Source organism: Drosophila guanche, unplaced genomic scaffold (assembly GCF_900245975.1).
Source record: "Drosophila guanche unplaced genomic scaffold, DGUA_6, whole genome shotgun sequence".
Taxonomy (NCBI): Eukaryota; Metazoa; Arthropoda; class Insecta; order Diptera; family Drosophilidae; genus Drosophila; species Drosophila guanche.
Genome location: NW_022995745.1, coordinates 6160349 through 6181399, shown reverse-complemented (window position 1 = coordinate 6181399; position 21051 = coordinate 6160349). Strand labels below are relative to the sequence as shown.

The window sequence follows — 21051 nt, the reverse complement described above, 5'->3', positions numbered from 1 at the left end:
GGCCAAGAGAGAAGAAGAACCAAGTTCCGACTATGATTGATTCCGTGATAAGTATCAGGGCACATTGGAACCAGAGATCTTAAAACTTGAAGAGAGCAACAGCCATACATTTGCATGGTTTTGGATCTCTTTCACAAAAACCTTCAGAAAGGTTTCACTGGAAGCATTCAGATCTCTTTCCAAAAGCTGTACAAAAATAGATAAATGGTGGACATCCACAATCGATGTTCAATTCCACTGTGCAGCCATCCAAAAGAAAACCTCCGACGATCTGTGGGATCCATGGAATAAAATGTGTTTTTGTTGATTTCGATTTTTCTTAGGCATTTCTCGCATTTATTTCTTATAGTTGTCGTAACACTCTCACTTTCTTATCGTTTTGTTTGCATTTTGCATTTTTTTGTTTGTTTTTAATATGCTTTTGAATGTTTCTATCAAAATTACAAAAAATTCCCTTTCGATTCGCGGAATATAAGGTATATATAGTAATATATATATATATTTATATCAAATGTGTGTGTTTTCTTTTTTGTGGGAAAAAATCGTATCAAATGGCAACATTGTTCACTATACAATAGACCTGCAACGAATTTCTTGGGCTTTTCATATCCATGGTTTGGTTTTTCTCTTGTTTTCTTCCTTCAGTATTCAGTATTCAATATTCATGTGTTGCTTGGATTGTAGTTATTTTTGTTTGTTGTAAATTTGTAGTTAATGCATAGATGAATGATGGTTGAATGTGTGTTACAGTTATTATTTATTCATGAAGTTGTTCTGTGTGTGTATTGGTTTGCTGTGACTGCAGTTTGAGTTTTGGTTGCTTGTTTGATTTTGCTTAGTAGATATTTTAGTTAGGATTCTGCTTTCTGTTTGATTCGTTTGTTCGCTTAGTCGAACACAACACATCTTAATTAGCTAATCCCCCCCGTCGTTTTGTTTAACATTAAAATTGATTTTTATTTAAGCACAAAACAGTAAATAAAGTACAAAAAAAGGAAATGGCAAATCAAAATGCATGTTAAAATGCTTTTAGTTGAAGCTTTGTTTTTGTTTTTTTGCTTTTTTGTTTTACTTGTCGAGTAGGTTTCTAGATTCCACATTCCTTTGCCTTTAATCGCTATGCATATATATATACTATATGTCTAGTAACCCTATTTATATATCTATATATATTCTTTTAGCTTTGATTTCTGTTGCTTACGCTCTAATTTCGGTTTTTAGTACATTTATTTAGCAAAAAACATTCACGACGACGGCGCCTATGGCACATCCTTGTGTTCCCACCATATACATACACACACACACACACACACTACATACCTATGTGCGTGTGCTGTGCATGTATATATATATAGATATATATAGCGTATAGTTTCTAAAAAATATCTTCATATATTCCGTATAAATATCAAGCTTAAAAAATTGGCATTTCCTTTAGTTTTAAGTATAGTTATTTATCGTAGTAATCCCTAGAGCTCTATATGCATAATACCATTTAGTTCTGCATGGGATAGGAAAGTAAAATGCAAACTCTTTCTATTTATGTATCTGCTGGGTTAATGCGCGTAATTCCGAATGAAAAATGGGAGGGTGAATAATAATAATCTATGGATTCGATCGCACTTAAACGTAACAAAACGTAACATATGCACAAAAACTTCCTTCCCTATAGCTGCAGTACATGCTGGATATATGTACGTATTTATATAAATGGCTTTCTCGGATAAAACAAATAAAAAACAAAACAGAAACAGAAACAGAAACACACATCAAATGGCAATCAAGTTACAACAGAAAGAAAAAATCGATAGGCAATCGATAGGAGGAGGACTCAATTGATTGCAGCTATCGTTAATCGATTGGCGGTTTTGATTACTGTTGATTGGGGATCTCTGCTGTGGATTTTTTTATAGTTTGATTTCTTTTGATTACTGCACTTCGGGGAGAACACAATGGAGCCAACACAGATATTTTCTTACCCCCCCCCCCCCTCGTTTCTTAAATCTTAGATGAACAAATACAACACATACATATGCATATATACATAATATATGATATATGATATTGAACCATTAGGAACGCGCCTTACAAAATGATTAAAAATCGAAATATTCTAGGAAAACAATAATTAATTAATTAATACATTATATTGTTACAATTACCAATTACTAGATGAAATACAATATTTGATTTGTGTACAGAAATACCTCTATATATATATGTATATATAGACGACGCTAATTTGCGTTCTTCATTAAAAACTAGTTGGATTTACCCATAACAATGCGCAATATACTCTATATTTCATTTATGTATATCTTTCATTCCCATGCCAAGAGAACACTATTAAGGGTTTCTTTCTGCTGCTATTGCAATATAAATACAATATTTATAGGATTAGTAAGAAATGCCATTGATCTTTATGGCTGAGGGACCAAGAATGATCTCTTCAAAAGTATTTTTTGTCCATTTTTGATGATTTCCCAATGATTTTTGTACAGCATTGTTAGATTTCAATGATTTCCATAAAATCTAACGATACCAGATTATTGTTTTATAGCTTCTTCTCTGATGATTTAACAAGAGTAGAAAAGATTTCAAAAGAATTTGGAGTCTCTTAAAGTAGGCATGTAAACATCAAATATATAGATCTATTTAGTTATATTATGCGCATTGTATTGTAGGGCTTCCGGTTTATACGGTTCGATTTTACACTTCTTCGGCCGAAGCCGCGCATTTGATGCGCTGCAAAAATAAAAATTAACAAACAAAAAATAGGCAAAAATAAAAATAATAAATACAAAATTCTTAAACAGGCAAACAGGCATCTCAGACACTAAATAGATATACGTATATATCGATTTTCTTCTTGTTAAAAATAATGCACTATCGTTTACAAAAAAAAAAATTGAATTACAAATTACACGTTTATCGTTTTTGCTTCTTTTCGTTTTAAAATCTAAAATTTGAGCTTAAAATAGATTTTTACTAAAAGTTATTTTCGCTCTTGCATCGACATTTCGAGTGATTTAAGATCCTGCCTTTTTGTTCTCGTTCTCTTTCTCGTTCTAGTTCGATATACATAATACTTGTGTAAGAGAGTTGGCAGATACATATGCAATATGCTACATAGAATATAGATCATAGTTAGTTCATATTTATGTATACGTAATGTTCGTTTTTAGGGACACATTCCATTGCTTCCGCCTAAGACTTAAATAGGAATTTGTTGCATTTGTATTTGATTCTTCTTTCTGGTTTTAAGCACAACAAGAAAGAGGTTTCCATGCGATCCGATCCGATCCGTTCTGATCTATCCCAAATGTGTGCTAAATGGTGAGGAAAAAGAGAGAGGAGAAGGCAGAGATTAGTTTCAGTCTCCGATTGGTGTCCGAATGTAACTCACTCTCTACTAGCACTCTACTGCATCCTGCAACAGCTGCAGCGTCTGCTGGTGGGCAGGACCACAGCACATTCCTACACTCGATTGGTCGTGAGGTGCGTTTTGTCGCTGCGCTTGGGTGGTGGTGGCGGTGGACGCTTTTTGGTTGCCACACCCACACCCAACGGAGCCCCAACTGGCGCAGGGGATGGCATGCCGCCAGCAGCAGCTGTAGCTGCAGCAGCGTCTGTGGGCATTCCAACTGCACCTAGAATCGGTGCACCAGCGCCTGATACCGTTCCCGTTCCCGCTCCCGCTCCTGATCCATTCGTCTGGGCGTGCACATTCTCGTAGAGGGCATTGTGTGCGTATTCGTAGTGCTCCCGCACCCAGTGGCTGACATTCGCCGTCTCGCGATAATAGTGCGAGGAGTTGGCACCCGAATTGAGGTTGTGGGCGGCCAGCAGATCCTCGTTGCTAAAGTCCCTGAAGCCCAGCACCTCGTGCGGCGTGGTGGCCGGCTCTAGCTTACATTTCTGGGCCACCTGCCATTTTTTACGCATCACCCGTTGCAGATCTTTGAGAAAGTCTCGCGGCGGATTCGAGGCGGACTCCTGCAGCCGCTTGGGCGATGTCACCTCGCTGCAGCTGCCGCTGCCATTGCTCTGGGCAGAGAGGCGGGCCAGATCTGTGCGTGGTGGCAGCATCGGCCCGGGTGCATACTGCTGATACGCCGATCCTGATCCAGATCCTGATCCCGTACTCAGCGTTGTGCTGGGCGAACGCTGCGGCAGCACCGGCTCTGGGGAGCACATCTTCCGCCGCAGCAGCACCGGCGAATCGGCAAAGGAGACCTTCTTCTGGGCCACAGGTGGCGGCAGTGCTGGCGGTGGTCCTCCCCCGATGCCGCTCTGTGGTCCCACGTAGTCGGGCGGCGCCTTGTATGGCGGCGCTGCCTTCAGCGAGGCCTGCTTAACCGCCGGCTTGATGGGTTTGGCCGGCACTGCCGGCGGCAGGGATCCATTGCTGTTGGGCATGATGGCCATGCCCATGGGCATCATCATCCCTTGCTGCGTGGGCGTGGGCGTGGTTGGGCTGGACACCTGCCCCTGGATCGGCGCTGCCCCGACGGATGCATAGGCCATTGCATGCATCATCACATCCTCGGGCGGCGGCGGTGGCGGCAACGAGGCCAAAGACAACTGCGATCCATACACATCCTGATCGTCGGCACCGTCCAGACCATGCGCTGCCAGCGGCGGCGGCGGTGGTGGCAGCGAATCGAGTGATAAAGTGGACGAACACATCAATGAGGCATCGCTGGAGGAGTTGGCATCGCCGAGATTCAATGTCGTTGGCGGCAGTGGCAGTGGCAGTGGCAGTGGCAGCGGCAGTGGCAGCGTCTTGCCAGCGCATATGCTGGGCGTGGGCGTTGGCGTTGAATTGCTGCTCGACGATGTCGATGAGGCACTGCCCTGCTCCTGCTGGAGTTGCTGTTGTTGCTGCTTGACAGTCACCGCTGATGGAACTACAACAGGCCGCCGCTTGAGGGTGCCGCTGCCATTACTCTCCTGCGACTTTCGACGACTGTGGCGTCGCGTCAGTGTGCCACTACGCTCCGGGGAGCTTGCGTCGCCCGCACCCCCGCCGCTGCCGCCACCGCTCTCGCATATGGTGATCTCTCCTACCTCCTTCAGCTGCCGTGTCATTGTCGTGAGCGGCAGATTGGGCTTCATCGAGGGCTTCCGCTTGATGGTGCCGGTCGTAAACTCCGAATCGAAGCCATTGTTGTCATCCGACAAGCAGCCGCTCGAACTGGAGCTGGAGGCGCGAGAGGTGCGGCCGCTGGTCGAGGAGTTGGACATGCTGCTGATGGCCGAGGAGACGCTGCCGCATTGTGAGGGCACAGCCGAGGAGATGCTCGATATGGACTCACTGCTGCGCATCGAGGCCGAGGCGAAGCTCGACTGAGAGACGCCATCCCCCATGCAGAGATCCTCCATGAGGAGCTTGTGATTGTGCCACAGCTGTTTGCCATACTTGCAGATCCTGATGGCCGTCAGCCAGCGATCCAGTGTTTGAAGATCCTCGGCGCAGAGCATTTTCAGCGAACGGCATGACTTGCCCAGCGACGAGTCCACGGCGGACTTGAAGCCAAAGGTGTAGTCCGTTGGCGATTTCCACTTCTTGCGCCACCCCAGGCCCGTGTACACATTGTGGCCGCTGAAGAGGGTGAGACAGGCGAGATCTCTGGTGTTTTTGGTCTTCTCCTTGGGGAAATAATAGAGGCCCGAGGAGCGCAGCACGAAATGGTAGCGTTTCCAGGCCTTCTTGGGATCCGCCTTCATGTAGAGCGGCCCGTCCAGCTGCAGTTGGGCGGCATGCATCTCAAAGAACTCCTCCAGCAGCATGTGGCGTGTCTGATCGTCATGCTGACATCCGGGCGCCATCTGTGGCCCCGGCAGATATACTTCGGGCCGCGAGAAGAGTGCCACCTTGTCCTGGCGCTGCTGGAAGAGCACACGATTGCCAGCGTCTGAATTCCATGCCATCAGATTGTCCACCAGCAGCTCGTGATCCTCAAAAAGGCGTTCTACACGAAGGGAAGAGGATTAATAAGGATTCGATGGCATCTCGTGTGGTGTGTGGATTCTCTTACCCATTTGTAAATCTACCAAATGCTCGACCAGGGACCAGTGCGGATGCATCTGGACATGATTCTTGTCGGCCAGCAGTCGTGTAACATGACCGCAGACCATCCGCTCATCCACCAGCAGCGACTTGGAGGCCCCATCCACCGTAAAGGCCTTCACAAAGAGCCGTCGTATGGAGGCGCTCTCCAGTTTGTGCAATGCCAGCTGAATTTTGGCCGCCTTTGAGCTGCTGTTGCCGCTGCTTCCCTGCCGTTTCTGGGCCGACAGCTGCTGCTGCTGCTGATGTTGATGCTGATGTTGCTGCTGCTGTTGCAACTGTTGCTGCTGCAGGGATGTGTTGGAGGAGGCCGATGATTCGCTGGACAGCAGCGAAACGGTGTCGCTGAATGCAGAATCATTGTCCGGCGATTCGGTACGTGGCTCCCGATGCGTGACCACGCCCAGCGTGAGCGGCGGAAGCATCATCATCATGCCACCCGACCCCATCACCGAAGAGGCAGTGGATCCTGCCACAGAGCCACCCAATGGCCCCACACCACTCTCGGATATGCCCGAGGAGGAGCAGGTGCTCACATCCGCCGAGATGCTGCTGTTTGTGCGCGAATGGGAGCGCGATGAGGCCGCTGATGACATGACGGAGGGAGGCATAATCACTGCTACCCCTCCGCCAGCATGTCCCGCTGCATTCGGTGCTCCTGTTCCTGTTCCTGCTCCCGCTGCTGCTGCTGCTGCTGCTGATCCTGTTCCTGTTCCTCCAGCGCCAGGCAGAAAGGATGCCTCCCCATAGCTTATCTGCGCCTCCAGCAAGCTCAGCTCGCCCAATATCTGATCCAGTTCGGACTCCTGTGTGTCCTCGAGGTTGGCCATGGAGATGCGGTACGTGTGCGACTGCGACTGCGACTGTTGCCTGTTGGCAGCCTCCTCCGTCGTTGTCGTTAGCGGACGGTCGCTGTTTCTACGCAGTTTGACGCCGCCAGTGCCAGCACCAGCGCCGCCAACAACTACAACCCCACCAACACCACAATCCCCACCAGCACAAGCACTGGCCGCCGTCGCCGTCGTCGTCGTCGCTCCTCCTCCACCGCTGGCACTGCCGCCAACCAAGATTCCTCTTAGGTTTATCTGCAAAACGAAAGGCAAACGAGAAGGATTCAATAAAATTGCAGTTTTTAGAGCTCTCAAATGGAGTTAAGTAAAGGAGAAGTCGACCATGCGATACCCTCGACTAAGCTGTCGGGCGTAAAACACAGGACAGAAAAACAAATAATTTACGAGCAATGCAAAAACGCAGACGCCTCGAGAGCAGAGAGATAGCGGATACCCGGGATACCACTACTCGCATGCTTGGGGTGTGAAGAGTGTAAGTAAGAGCGAGACAAATCTACTTTCTGTATTGCGATCGATCTTCGTGTTACATTGTGTGTGTGTGTAGTATGCGGGTGCGTTTACATTTCCATAGGAGAATGCAAGAGATAAGCAAGAGAAGAGATGCCAATTTTCGCATTCTGCTCTCTCCATTCCCCCTTCTGTTTGTGCTTGCCGGTGCTGGCTGTTGATATTCAAGCACCGTTCTTCGGTGTCGTTCACTTAAACTGAATGTTACCTGCCCTGAAATAATAATTAAACAACATGCTCGCATGACAGTTTACGGTTTATTCTTGTTACATAAATATATTTTGATATTCTTCCTGGCTATACACAAATAAAAAATAAACGATTTGAATGATTTTTGATAGTTCATATACCCCAAATTTAATTGACAAATGGCCAGGGTATATCGCGACAGTCTAAAATACAAAACGCTAATCATAATCAGCACTCTCTTTCGGTTCTGTTTCTTTTTCCTGCCTTCTGTTTTCTGTTTTTGTATGATGTGTGGTACGTGCCCGGTGCCGAATGCCGATGTAACGCTCGCGATTACCGATTGCCAATTGCTGCAGCAGCTGTGTGCGACTTCCCTTTCGTTTCTCCACACCACTTCTCTCCTCCACAAACCAGCTCCATCAGCTGGAATCCAAACACGTTACACATTTCCGTTTGGCAGCAACAAATAATAAATAGCCAATGGCTGTTGCTGCTGCTGTTTTCTCGACAATCAAAAGCCGATCCCCATTCCATAATAAGACCCAAGTCGGCATTGCTGATAGTTGCGACAGCTTTTTTTTATATTATTTATCGGCTTTGGGTCCAGCACTCTAGGGGCCCTGTTCCGCCGATTGGAACATCAACAGCGGCAGCAAGTGTTAAGTAATTTTTCAAGGCATAAGTCACGTACTAAAGCGACAAAGAAGTCGTTGCCAGACCAAAGGGCTGGGGAGAGACAGACAGACAAAGATACAGAGAGAGAGAGAGACATCTACAAAGCCTCTGGCAATTGGCCAGAGGCTAGAGACACAGAGAAAAGTCAGAGAAAGGGGGGAAAGAGAGCAACTGTAGATGCTCATTCCCATCAATAACGGTGACAAGAGAGCAGCATCATCATCATCATCGCTGTTAAAGCAGGGAAACGATACAAAAAGTCATGCCCCAAACGATAAAAACTTCTGCAAGTCGTGTAACAATAATCTTTAAACTGTAACAGCTGATGACATTTTTTGGGCTTAAGGAAGCGGACACCCCCATACAAACAGCCCAGGGACAGTTGTCAGTAGAATTGAACTGAATTTCCCTACTCAATAATTGTGTGTTCGAGGTTTACCAAGTGATTAGGGAACATCCCAAATGCATTTAAAGATCGAATAAATAAAGATTTGATCACCTTCGAGCATCCACTTGCCCTCCCACAATCAAAATTTGTGCCAAAAGCAAGGGGCAGACTTTTTGCATTTGAAAGCATTGTGCTACGATATCGTTCACACGCAATGTAAATTGTTTTTTTGATAACCCACCGATAACCGATGATTAAACATTTGACTATGTTCGATACTGTTTCTCCGTCACTTTTCGAATCGTTTGGATTATCTCTAACAATCGCAAAAAAAAGTACGCAAAGCCCGCACTCTGGCTGGGAGCATCTGCAACGATTGATGGCCGACTGGTAACTGGTAACTGGTTATGTTTTGTTGGTATTTCTTTTTTTTGGGAACTCTACTCCCCTCCCCCACCATCCGTAATGGGCTTTTCAACGCTCCACTGAATGACTCATTGGATTGGGGGGCTGTGAAAAGGTTTTTATGTTGGTTATATTGTTGCTTTGATTTTTTTTATGTTTGTTTTTTTTTTTTTTATTGGGGTAATTGGCACTTGAGTGACAGACAGACAGACAGAAAAATAAAAGACTACAAATACGGTCTTCGGGAGCCATCATCACCATCGAAACGAAGGGCGGCAGGCAGCTACAGCACCAGTGGATTGTGGATCAATAATCCACAATGAGAATGTCGCAGTAGATTTGGGGCTGGTGCGTGTTCTCTTATAGAGGGAGCTAGATCTCTCTCTCTCTCCAAAGTTCAATGACAGTTGCAGCTACAACAATTGTAATTGAGAGGAAGACAGTCGCAGACCCCCCACAGCATTCAACACTCATTTGTTGTAAATATTTGCCTAGATTCAACACTACAGAGAGAGGGGACTTCTGGCCACATCGTGTGTCCACTCAATGGGTCCACACTCTCCCCACCTCCTTCTTGCAACAAAGTGCCAACACAAACAGATAGCAGTAACAAGCAGACACAGAAGTAGAGAAATGCAGATGCAGATGCAGTTGCTGATGCTGCTTCACTCTTAAAAATTCTTACAAGAAAACAAAAATGGAAATGCATGGCAAGACGAGCGCTGCTACACTCGCAGAAAAGTGGCTGTAGATAACGAAACACACAAAAAGTTCTATCAAGTTGAATCCGTTTGTCTCCCCTGCTGCTGCTGCAGTTTAATAATCTCCAGCCCGCGTATGGGTTTTCTTAAGTTCACCTTGAAACAGACACACATATGGAGGGGGAACCGACCAGATCAATGCCAGATCAATATAGAAACATGATTTCCATGATAAAGCAATTATAACCTCAGCCCAACGACGATAATTGTAGTGTCCGACAGCCACAAAGAATTCAAACGAAAATAAAGCCCCCCCTCCCATTCCAGTTCCAGTTGAACGCAAATGACAAAGGCCACGGGTCCATGGTGCTTCCTGCCACACAGTGTAGTTGTTGCTGGCTTTGGACCTGGCCCAAACCATGGCCACACATTTGATAATAATAATACCCGGAATATTATTGATTTTCTGCCACAAATTGTATATAGGCAAACGGAGATTTTAGTAATGAATCAATTTAAGCAAATATCTAGATAGATACTTACTATATTCTCTTTGAACCTACCTTTAGCTCCTAGGCTAACAATTAGGTAAACCACTCCCCAAAGACCCTAAAGACTCCCCATGACCTACTCAACAAAATGTTGCATGTTCCGGTACCATTCCTCAGCGGGATTTTCAGTATAGTCATTGCTGTGGCTATGAAAATGGGAATGGGTAAGGGTATGCTGGGTTGCGGGGGGCTAAGGGTAATGGCTGAAAGCTTTAAGTGTAATTACTTTTACTTTAGTTTACTTCACTTGATTATAATAATCCAAATATTCCCAACAATTAACTAAAAGTGAGCGTGAACGACGTCATCAGTTTCACCTGTGCAGAGGTGGGAATAAAAAGAAAATGGGAGTGGGTCTCGGTCTCGGTCTCGGTCTCGGTCGAGACCATTATGAATATATTTTCATGTTTGTGGACATTTACAGCCGCTTCCGTTGTCAATTAATAAAAACAACAAACGCAACACCCAAAAAACTAAACAAGAAAATGAGTGAAGAAAAGAAGAAAATGATTACGACTAAAATGATACCCAATATCGACTTATTGCAAAATGAAGAACCCAACAGAGAATAGTAAACAGAAAGTTGAGCATTCAACTCAGCCGGCGGGAGCAACAGTCGACAACAAAAGACATAACGGGTACGGGTGCTCCGCATGTTCAGGTGGGAGTGAGAGCGGGACAAATCTACTTTCTGCATTGCGCTCGATCTTCGCAGGGTCTGTACGTGTTTGTTTACACTGGAATTAAAGAATTAAGAGATAAACAAGAAAGCAACGGGAGCTGCTACCGAATTAAGAATTTTTAAGGAGTTCCACAGACAATGACAATATACGGCAATGGCAATCCAATGAGTTTTAATTATTATTAAGTCTCCCAATTCTGTGATAAAAGTTGACTTAAATGGTGCATTATACATAAATTAGGTAAACCCTCTAACCACATTATGAGTTTACAGGGTAGCCGCCACATGAAGCACCACCACAAGAATGGACAACAAAATGGTTTTTCGCCAAAAATAATATGAAGAAGCAGCCGCGAAACAAAAAACTACAACACGGAACAACAATCAACTAAATTAATTCATTAAATTTAACTTTTAATGATCCCCTCGCACAAGCACACACCCGAGAACAAACAAGTAGGGCCTTATAGAGAGCTGCGCGAGTCGCACGTTGGTCACTCGCTCCTTTTGCGAATTTCCCCCCCATTGCTCGTAAAAATGTGGCAAAATTTGGATACACAGAATTTTTGAATGCTCATGAGTATTCATATAACATACATATGTAAATATATATTTTCATCCACCATTTTTCATTGCGGCCATCAAAGAAGTCGCGTTCCGAGTTTTGCTCTTCTGTGGTTTATGGTTTTTTTTTTTTTTGTGTTGGGACGCCCGTGGTTCGTTAAGCAGCCTAATTGGAGTGAGGCCCCTACGATGGCAAGCACTACATTTAAAGAAGTTCAGAGCTCAAGGCAAGAGTCAGAGGTCAGTGCAGTGTGGGGTAGGGGTAGGGGTAGGGGAAAACTCAACCAGAGCGACCCGCAACATTGCAGGACGATAGAAAACAATCCCTGAAATTCCTGAATCCCAATATGGGTGTGTTTCTTTGTTTGTTTCTCTTTTCTCTGATTGTCAAAATGCAAGGGCCAAATAAAGATCTCTGATTTCATCTTCTTATTCTTAATCCCGTATACTATTGAAATCCCTTAATGGACACTTTTTTTTTGTTTAGTTTGAGTTCGAAACCCATCGAAAGCCCATCCAGGAAGCAGAAAGGATAAGAAAAACTCATTAAATTCAGACACGCGCGATGCGGACCCCTAAAAAAAACATCTGTCCCTACTTTAAGGCCGAGCGAAACCGAAGAACCCTTAGAGCTGGGACTCGAGAACCAAGAAAAGGAAATCTGGTATTGTAAACCACTCCTTCTCCTCCTCCTCCTTCTCTCACTCCTCCACTCTCTCTTATAATCTTCTCTTGGCCGGTGCGGTGCGCGCGTGCAATGCGGCAAATGACGCGTGTCGGGAGTAGCAGCTGCCCCTCAAACAATAAATCGGAGATCCGAGAGAGGTCTTTATAACTCTTTTTTTTTCGGGCTAAAATTGCACCTGCCGCCGCCTGTTTTTCAAACACAATGCAAAGCAGAAGAAACGGCAGGGGAAGGAGAAGAAATATATACAGATGGGGAGGGGTAGAAGGAGTACCAAGGCAAGTGAGCGTGTGTGTGTGTGTGCTTACTCCCAAAAATGGTTAATGACGTTCACTCGATTTTGTTTTGTCTCGTTTTTCCTCCCCTTAGCTGTTTCAGCCAGCTCTGACTCACTCACACAGACAGCCCCACCTCTCTGTTGCACTCCACTCTGCTGATTATGAGATCAAGATAAGCAACAGCCTCGTCTACGTCTCCGTCTCTTGCGCTCTCCTCATTTTCTTGTCGTGTCATGCGAACAGATGCGTTTTCGAGCACATCCTCTCTCTCCTGCTTTCAGCAGTGGTGGTTATCCCATTTTGTGACCCGTGTAGGCGTGGTCCTTTAACTGGTATCTCATTCGTACAGGCTACTACTACACTGCGAGAAACCCAATAACCCAATGAACCCGTAAATGAAAACATAAAAGGTTCCAATATTTCCATTGTGTATTCCAATTCCCTTAACAAAGAAACCAAATTTTGAATCTGCGACATCTAATGGCACTGTTTCAATCCATTCCAAAATTGTTTCTTTCAGTGCAGACTGGTAACTTGAGACAGTCTCTTCCTTTGGGCTCTGGTGGTGTCTTTTAGGGGTTGCCAGCTGAGAGATCGTTTGGCTTGGGACGGGGCCATCTCTCCTGCTTAACCCTGCTGCTTCTGTTCCGACGACATCAATCACTTGTTGATGCCGGTGGCAGTGCAGCAGGCAGGGCAGGGCAGGGCAGGGCAGGGCAGGGTCAGCCGGCTTTTTTCTTTGGGTTCCCGGCACTTGTAATAATTCTTATTTCTCATTTCTTATTTATTCATGTATTTACTTGTGGGTTTACATTATAAATCATCAAAACATATGATTACACGCTCCGCACGCTACTATTTTCCCGCCCCATCCCCGTCCTTATTTACCATGTCATTCTCCCCTTTGACAAATTTTTTATTGCCGCTCAATCAAAAACAAAATATTCAAGGGGGGGTTCCGCTCGGTACAATGGCTTTGGGGTGGGGCGGTCTGTGGTCTCTAGGGGGATGGGGCATACTATTGGGAATGGAAGTAAAAGGAAAGTAGCTGCCAAAAGCTAATTCCACCGATTGTTCTCCAAATAATATTGCACTATAATTATAGAAACTATAACTCGGCTAATTGGTAGCGAAATGGAAATGGAATCAACCCACACAAGAACGGATCGTTTGTTATAAACGAAATCAATTAGGAATGGAATGCGGAACTACAAAATGTGGATGCTAAATACCGTCTATGTATATATTTTACTACATGTACATCTGGTCTACATAGTACATAAATTTAAAAACAAACATTCAAACATTTATGCGTGTGTGTTTGTGCAACATTAAAATGGTTGAAATGTTTGTTGCGGCTACAATTGGCAAAAAAAAAATAAATAAATAAAAGCAAATCGTTGATCGGCTGTAAACGGAATGGGAATGAAACCCGGGCAGTTCGGCAAATAAAGACATACGGGAAATCACACTGAAACAGAACGTGAATGCAACGATATGGTAAATGACACAGCTACGTAAAAACACAATGAACACCTTTTTATGTGTACGGGCAGGTTGGAATGTTTAAATGGAAATTCTGGTAGTGCAGCTGGATATTAGAATGGGGAAAAGCTGATTTAAAGTGTGACCCAGAAGACATTTTTATGCCCAGAGTTCAATGTGCTAAATAAATCTATCCCAATCCTCAATGCAAATGCATTTTCATGTGTGTTTGTGTGTTCGATGTGTGTGTGTGTGTGCGGCAAACTGCAATCTATTAGCGAAATTGGGTCACTGCACGCCCACTTGGTAACACAGAGACAGAGATAGAAACACAGAGCATAGAGCCCCCTCTCCCATTTCCACTTCAAGGCAACTGAGACTGCAACTGCAACACACCACATCCGACTAGACCCTGGTCTGCTCTCGAAACTGATCCGTTCCGTTCCGATCACATCCCGACCCACCAATCCAAAGCCAAAACCAAATCCGAACCGCAGGCAGCAGCTCGTGTTTAAATATAATTTACAAATTGTAACAGACGCCCACAGGGGACACGAGAGTCGCCGCCTCAAAGACGATCCGCGGACGATAGCGGAAGGAGAGAAAATAAATAGCTAGCGAGGGAGCGGGAGAGAAAATAAAAATGGAAGGGAAAGTCGCAGTGCCATGAAAAAGGGAAACAAAAACCACAACTAAAAATACGATACAAATACAAATATTTTGCGCTAATTTTGAAATAAAGACGAGAAGACACGACCCGACGACCCAGTAGAAACGGGAAGCTCCAATGACAAGAAAGAGACCTTGTGGCTACCACACCACAGATACCCTGTTACCCTGTTTTCTGCTCAATGAGCAAAGGCAAAACCCTTAAAATAATCTTCCATACTAGAGTAAACCATGTGATATGTCTGTAAGTACACACTGAGCGATTACAGGAGTACCAATATGTTACCCACTCCCCACGCACAACAGAATTTCCCTTCTTTGGTTTCACCCTCCTTCAAAAAAAAAATTACAACCAAAATGCACAGGGTCAACCGAGAGACGAAGAGCGAAAAACCTAATGGAATGAAGGGAAAGAGAGGCAAAGAACCGTTCAACCGATGGACAGATAGCAGCAGAAGCAACAGCAGCATAAATTGACAAGGGGGCCAACGAGAGGGAGAAGGAGAAGTGAGCGATTGAACGCACAGGGAAACACAACCATTGAGTGCGAGAGCATACACACATTGCGAGGGGGGGAGCGTCAGAGCGGAGCGACGCGTCGTGTGAAGCAACAAGGCCCCCAAGTACATAATTTCGAAATGAATATGGCGACAAAAGAATTTTAAATATGTACACGCGTGTGCATGTTGTAAAAGTGTATATACATTCATATGCGTATTTGTGTGTGTGTGTCTGTGCTACTAGCAGCCGTACATTATTTTTCCTCCATTTTCGGTTCCTAAACGGAAACAAGCGATAATAAAATATTTACAGCTACAACAACAACAACAGCAGCAATGATTCAAATGAACAGCAGCGACAACGCTACGCGTCTGCCAGCAGCACTGCCTGGGGTCACATGTAAAAACGGAAAAAAAGCAATAAGCAAACTAAAGAAAAATCAAAGGCACCAAAGCGTGTAATAAGAGAATCATACAAATTATAGCAAAAACAACAAAAATGTGGACAACGAAAAACCAAAAGATATGTAAAACAAAAAAGAAGAAGAACTGCAAGAGCTCAACTCAGCTTCCATAATGCACACCGGCAGCGACGTAAATGCTTTGCTAAAATGTGTGTGTGTTTGTGTAGGGGGAGGAAGCTGCGTTGATGCTGCTCTGCTACGCTGTTCTGTTCTGCTCTGCTGCCGGCAAAATGCCGCGCGACACAAAGCACAGTGGATCGTGCCATGGCCTTGTGTGGGCGAAAAATAATCAAAATTAATTGCTTATGCAGAGATTTACGAAACAAAACATCTGTATGTGTATCAAGAGAAGAATGTTGGGACACGCATACATATTTATATACATAGAGTGTACTCGCATACAGAAATATGTACGTATTAATTGCAACAGAGAATTATTACAGAGTACATTTCCATGCGTACACTTCTTGGTCAAGTGGTTTATTGTGAGTGAGCTATACCGGGATAGGGGCTTTATTAGACCACTGACTCACAACATTGCCACCCTCTGTACCTAATCTACATACATGTCAACTTTTTACATTTTAGAATCCATTGTATCACCCACTGTGCGGGGTCTAGTGCAAGCTTTTCACTTCTTTTTTTTTGCTTTCTGTTTTGCTTTTCATTTTTGCACCCACTGGAAACCAGAGTCTAGTTCTCGCTTTACAACATTTCCGGTATCCATTAGATCAATCACTGCAGTTTCCACGAATTTCCTTCTTAGTCACACTGTGCAAAATGCAAGAACAAATGCACTCCCCGCAATCGCAGTGAGTGTTGGAGCGAGACAGTATGACAGATCTGCAATTACAATCTGTTCGGCGTGTGCGTGTGTGTGTGCGCGTGTGAAAGGGTAAATGGTACAAATGTGCGTATGCTGTTCGTTCGTTCGTGTGTATAGTGGCAATGTAATTAAAAAGAGTTGAGCAAATATTTGACGAACGTGCAGAAGCAATTAAAAGGGTCTGAGAAACGGAACAGTGGGAACAGGAAAGGACCCCGACATCATCGACCAAAGGAGTCACAAAGTTTTAGTCGAGTCAGCGATGCGGGTGAGAGCGTGAGGGGTGCAGCCAGATGATGACGCACAAACGAGTCGAGCCGACATAAAAGCCGGCAAAGAGCCAAAATAACAGCAGCACCAGCAGACGGCTGTGGGACAGAGGAAACGAAAATGCTGAATGGAGCAAAAAGAAAACTACTACTACTCCTACTACTACTATGAAGAGGAGTCTGTGGAATAAACAAAGATAAGGCACAGAAATTGAAGACGAAGTAAACAGCAATAAAAGCTGATTTTCCCTCTTCCACCGACCGCTATACTCTTCATCCCTTTATCTCTTTCCGTTCCTTCCACCATTTCGATTGAACATTAAAGAAAATAAACTTCTGTCCATGCAGGCGGCACCCCACTATTGCAGAGGCAAAGACAAAACGAAAACGCATTAACATTAACTGCCAAAAGCAAAAACAAACAAATCTCCCTGCCGCTGTCTCTGCTGGCACTAACTCTGCGTTTACTTCTCGTCAAAAAACGGTGCTTTTGAGCAAGGGAAGGGGTGCGTGGGCCAGCTGGACGGCGGTATTTCTGTTTTCTTGTCTGTTATTCCTCTTACCACTTCGAACGATTACGTCCCGCTGTTGCTTCTGCTCTCTGCTCCCTTTTTTCCACTTCTTCCACTTTTCTCAATTAACAAAAGGCACTTTTAATTATTGCTTCATTTACCCACAAATGCTTCACTTCTATATATACAATTTGTATGTACACAACAGTTGTGTTGTTGCAAGGAACTTAATAAACGACGCAACAACAGCACACACAGCAAAAAAAACAAAACCAAAACGAGCTTAAAACGTAACGCAAAATCAAAAAATAAAAACAGAAAAATAAACTGAAATAATTGTGAATTTCAATTTCCGCGCGCGCTCTTTTTACACAAGTTTTATCTTTGCGGTCCCGTTTTTCGTGTACTACTCCCCGCTGCTGCTGGTCGTGCTGGTGCTGTCATACGTCTTATGCGCGCGTCGGCCGAATTCGAACTGTAAATGCGAGAGCGCTGCTCACTTTGAACGGACGGACGAAGTTGGCTCGCTGGGCAGCAGTGATGCCCCATCAGCCTTTTTCCTGTTTTTCTAGCTTTTTTTTCAATTCAAATTTTCAAACAGCGGGCAGAGGGAACTTTGATTGTGTTTTCATTGTTGGCCAGTTGATAAATTTGATGAGAAAGAAATAGTGCAGATAACTTGTATGTATTTACAAAAAAATATCGGGAACTTATTTTAGCATTCTTTCCTGCCTCTTGGCAATTCCAGTTTTTTTATAGTTTTGTAACCTAGCTTAATCTTGCTAAAGAAAGATATTGGCAACACTGCTAAGTTGGCCGGCCGTTGCTGCCAAGGCCAAGGTATATGAAGCAGAAGGGAATACGCTTTCTTAGAGCTACATATGTACATAGTATGTAGCTTGCAGCTCACAAAGAAATCGACGCTCAATCCCAAAAATATATATAAATAAGTTCTATCAATTTAGAATGTAACCTTTATGTTGTAAGCAGAGGCACATCTTTCGCATGGATTTACCTTCTGCTTAATGTGCCTTGCACAGGCCTGACCATAGGGGCTGCAGAGAGTTTGGCAAAGGTCCAGGAGGCACGGACTGCAATTTTTTTGTAGAATTTCGGTTGTTTTTTTTCGCACAGTCAGCACAATTAAACAAATTAGACACGCACATAGAAGGACAGGCCGCATGTCCTGCTGGGAGGACAGCATCCTTGAGGTGGATAGAGAACAGGATCGCGCATCGCTGCATGCCGCATGCCGCATTCAGAATTCAGGAATCCCTCAAAACCAAGTATGCGAGTGTGTGTGCAGGCAGCACGTAATTGCAGTTAAATTTTATTGCAGTCACGTAGCAAAAGGCGAAAGAAAACAGAAACTAAAGAGTATTGCAATACGATGGGCGATATCGAATAGTAAACACCCTAAAATTACAATTTTTGATACTTCCCCAACTTTTTCTCAATTAAAAGATACCTTATTTGCATTACTTTTTGAGTTCAAATTAAGTTCAAATTCTTCTGGCTTGTACTTCGAACAAACTGCCTGGCAAAGCGAAGAGTTTCTGAGCACTTGGTTTGGATATATCAAAAATTAAATGAAAAGAGACGACGACAGCGACCGCGTAGCTGTGCTGCTGCTGCTGCTTCGGCAGAAACAAAGAAGGAAGCAACAACTGCGTTGTTTCTGCTGCGCTGCTGCTTTTGCTGTTGGACTTGAATAAACAATTTAATTTCTTTCTTTCTCTTGAGTCTTTTTCCTTCACCCTCTTTAGAATTTATGCATGGTGAAAGTAATGAGGGGAAACACAAAAGTTAGTACCGCAATTAAAATGTCGGCACTTTCTTGTTCTTGGCAGCAGAGAAGAGCAGATCAGAGCAGAGCAGAGTAAGAGTAGCATCACCGACATCGCAGATGGCCCAGAGATTAATCATCGGCATGTCTTTCTTTCTGATTGGACTTTTCAGCGTTGACTCATTTTCTTTTCCCTTAAAATCTCTGTGCCTTTTACAACACCGAATGGGGATTATTTTCAATTACCTATGTCAAACCCTAACCCCACCCCCACCATTTTTCAAGACTCCTTCCACAAAGCCCGCCCACACACACACAAGTTCGGTCGCTGCCAACGTCAGCGTCACAGAAATCTAACAAGAAAACCAATAAACTGCACAAAAGACAGCAGCAGCAAACAGCATTAGCAGCGATGCATTGTGCTTTTCTTGTTGTTTTTTGTGCGTGTGTGTGGAAGCGATTTATGAAGTATAAAAGAAATGAAGAGAGAGAAATAACACACACTCGTGCACGCATATGCATTAACCGTGTGTTCAAGTGAGACAGAAAAGGCTACGATACTTACATTTGTTATTGCTGTTGTTTCCTCAAGATTTTGTTGCTGTTGTTGCAGATGTAACTGTTGTTGTTGTAGTATATGTTGCTGTAATAGTTGTTGTTGGGCTGCCAGACCGCCAAAATCCATATTACCAGAAGAAGAGAGTGTGGACGGTCGGAGGGAGCGCGGGTGGTGTTTTGTGTGTAGGAGTACGAGCAGGGCACTGCAGCTGTAAAAGCGAGCGAGTGTGCTCTCTTTGTCTGCTGTCACTGCTCTCTGTCTCTCTTTCTCTCTATATATATGTTTCTCTGCTCTGCACTCTCTCTGTGTGAGCCTTTTGTGCGATCGCTGGCTTTTTTTTATTGCACAAAAATTGTTGAAGAAATGCAATTGAGAAGGTGAAGCTGGTTTCTCCGTCTTGTTTTACACTTATTCGTCGTAATTTATACAAATTTGAGCCGCCTCAGCCGTTGGTTGGCTCGATTTGCATTTCGCTTTTGATGCAGTTTCTTGTTTCTTGAAAACCGCTCTTCCTGCGCCTTCCTCCGTACCTCTCTATCACTGCGCTTCGGGTAAGTGCGTGGGCGAAGAAGCCGAATGGAGCACGAGCACGAGCAAAGTTTATGCACTGGGGAGAGCCAACAACTACACCCACACATGCACGCACGCACACACATGCAATTCTCTGGCTCTCTATCTCGCTCCGGCACTCACACTCTTATTGTTAGATGTGTTGCCCAATTGCACAATAAACTTCCCCTCACACTCCTTTGCCAACGACTCACTCCACTCCTCAATCCACACACACACACACTACACTCCTTTTTCTACTACCCACAACACTTGCACTTCCCACTCCAATTTCGAATATCAATTCCAATAGCAAGTTGCGTTTGTGTTAAGTTGCCTCTTTCTTGGCCTTTCCTCCTTGGACTCCTTTTTTTCCAACGAGTGTTTGTATGTGTGCAGTTCCTTTTACAACTCCGTTTTCCCCAAGGGTTTCTTCCTGCTATGCTTCTTGCAATGTGTTTTCCTTGCCAATACTCCTCTTTATTAATTTTTTCTATTCCTATTTGCGGCGTCAGTCAGCCCGTTTGTTGCTGCTTCTGCTGCTGCATTTTGTTTGGCTACAATTTATTTAAACACAGCCATGCGATGCAGAGGGGGTTTTCCTTAGACACAATTGCACTGTATTTTCATATTAGCTGTCGCGTATACTACTTCTTTGTTTTACTTTATACTTTATTCTATGTTCGTGTGTGCAATTGAACAGAAAAAATAAAACAAAATAAACAAATGGTGTACTATTTTTGGGGGAAAGACTACGAAAAGTTTCGTGCGTAAATTTTCACGAAAAACGCCCCGCCCCGCGCGGCACAACAGTTTAACAGTGTGACTGCTGATTTATCGATGGGATATACCACCTGCAGCTAGTAAATATACCGAAATATAC

At 44.2% G+C, this 21051-nt stretch overlaps 1 protein-coding gene across 3 annotated transcripts; it reads right to left on the bottom strand.

The window, feature by feature from the left end:
• Positions 1–396: 396 nt before the first annotated feature.
• Positions 397–20981, bottom strand: LOC117580676 (ras-associated and pleckstrin homology domains-containing protein 1). Of its 3 annotated transcripts, XM_034267291.1 has the most exons (5): positions 19626–20981; positions 6042–7158; positions 3403–5975; positions 3313–3329; positions 397–3279 (listed from the first exon to the last, which is right to left on the bottom strand). In XM_034267291.1, exons 1-3 carry the CDS (start codon positions 19743–19745, stop codon positions 3478–3480), a joined length of 3735 nt encoding a protein of 1244 aa, XP_034123182.1. In that variant the 5' UTR covers positions 19746–20981; the 3' UTR covers positions 397–3279; positions 3313–3329; positions 3403–3477. The 3 variants fall into 3 exon arrangements, with proteins under 3 accessions (XP_034123182.1, XP_034123181.1, XP_034123184.1); XM_034267290.1 differs by having other exon boundaries at positions 397–3329; positions 3407–5975; XM_034267293.1 differs by lacking the exon at positions 19626–20981 and adding an exon at positions 17326–17744 and having other exon boundaries at positions 397–3329; positions 3407–5975.
• Positions 20982–21051: the final 70 nt, after the last annotated feature.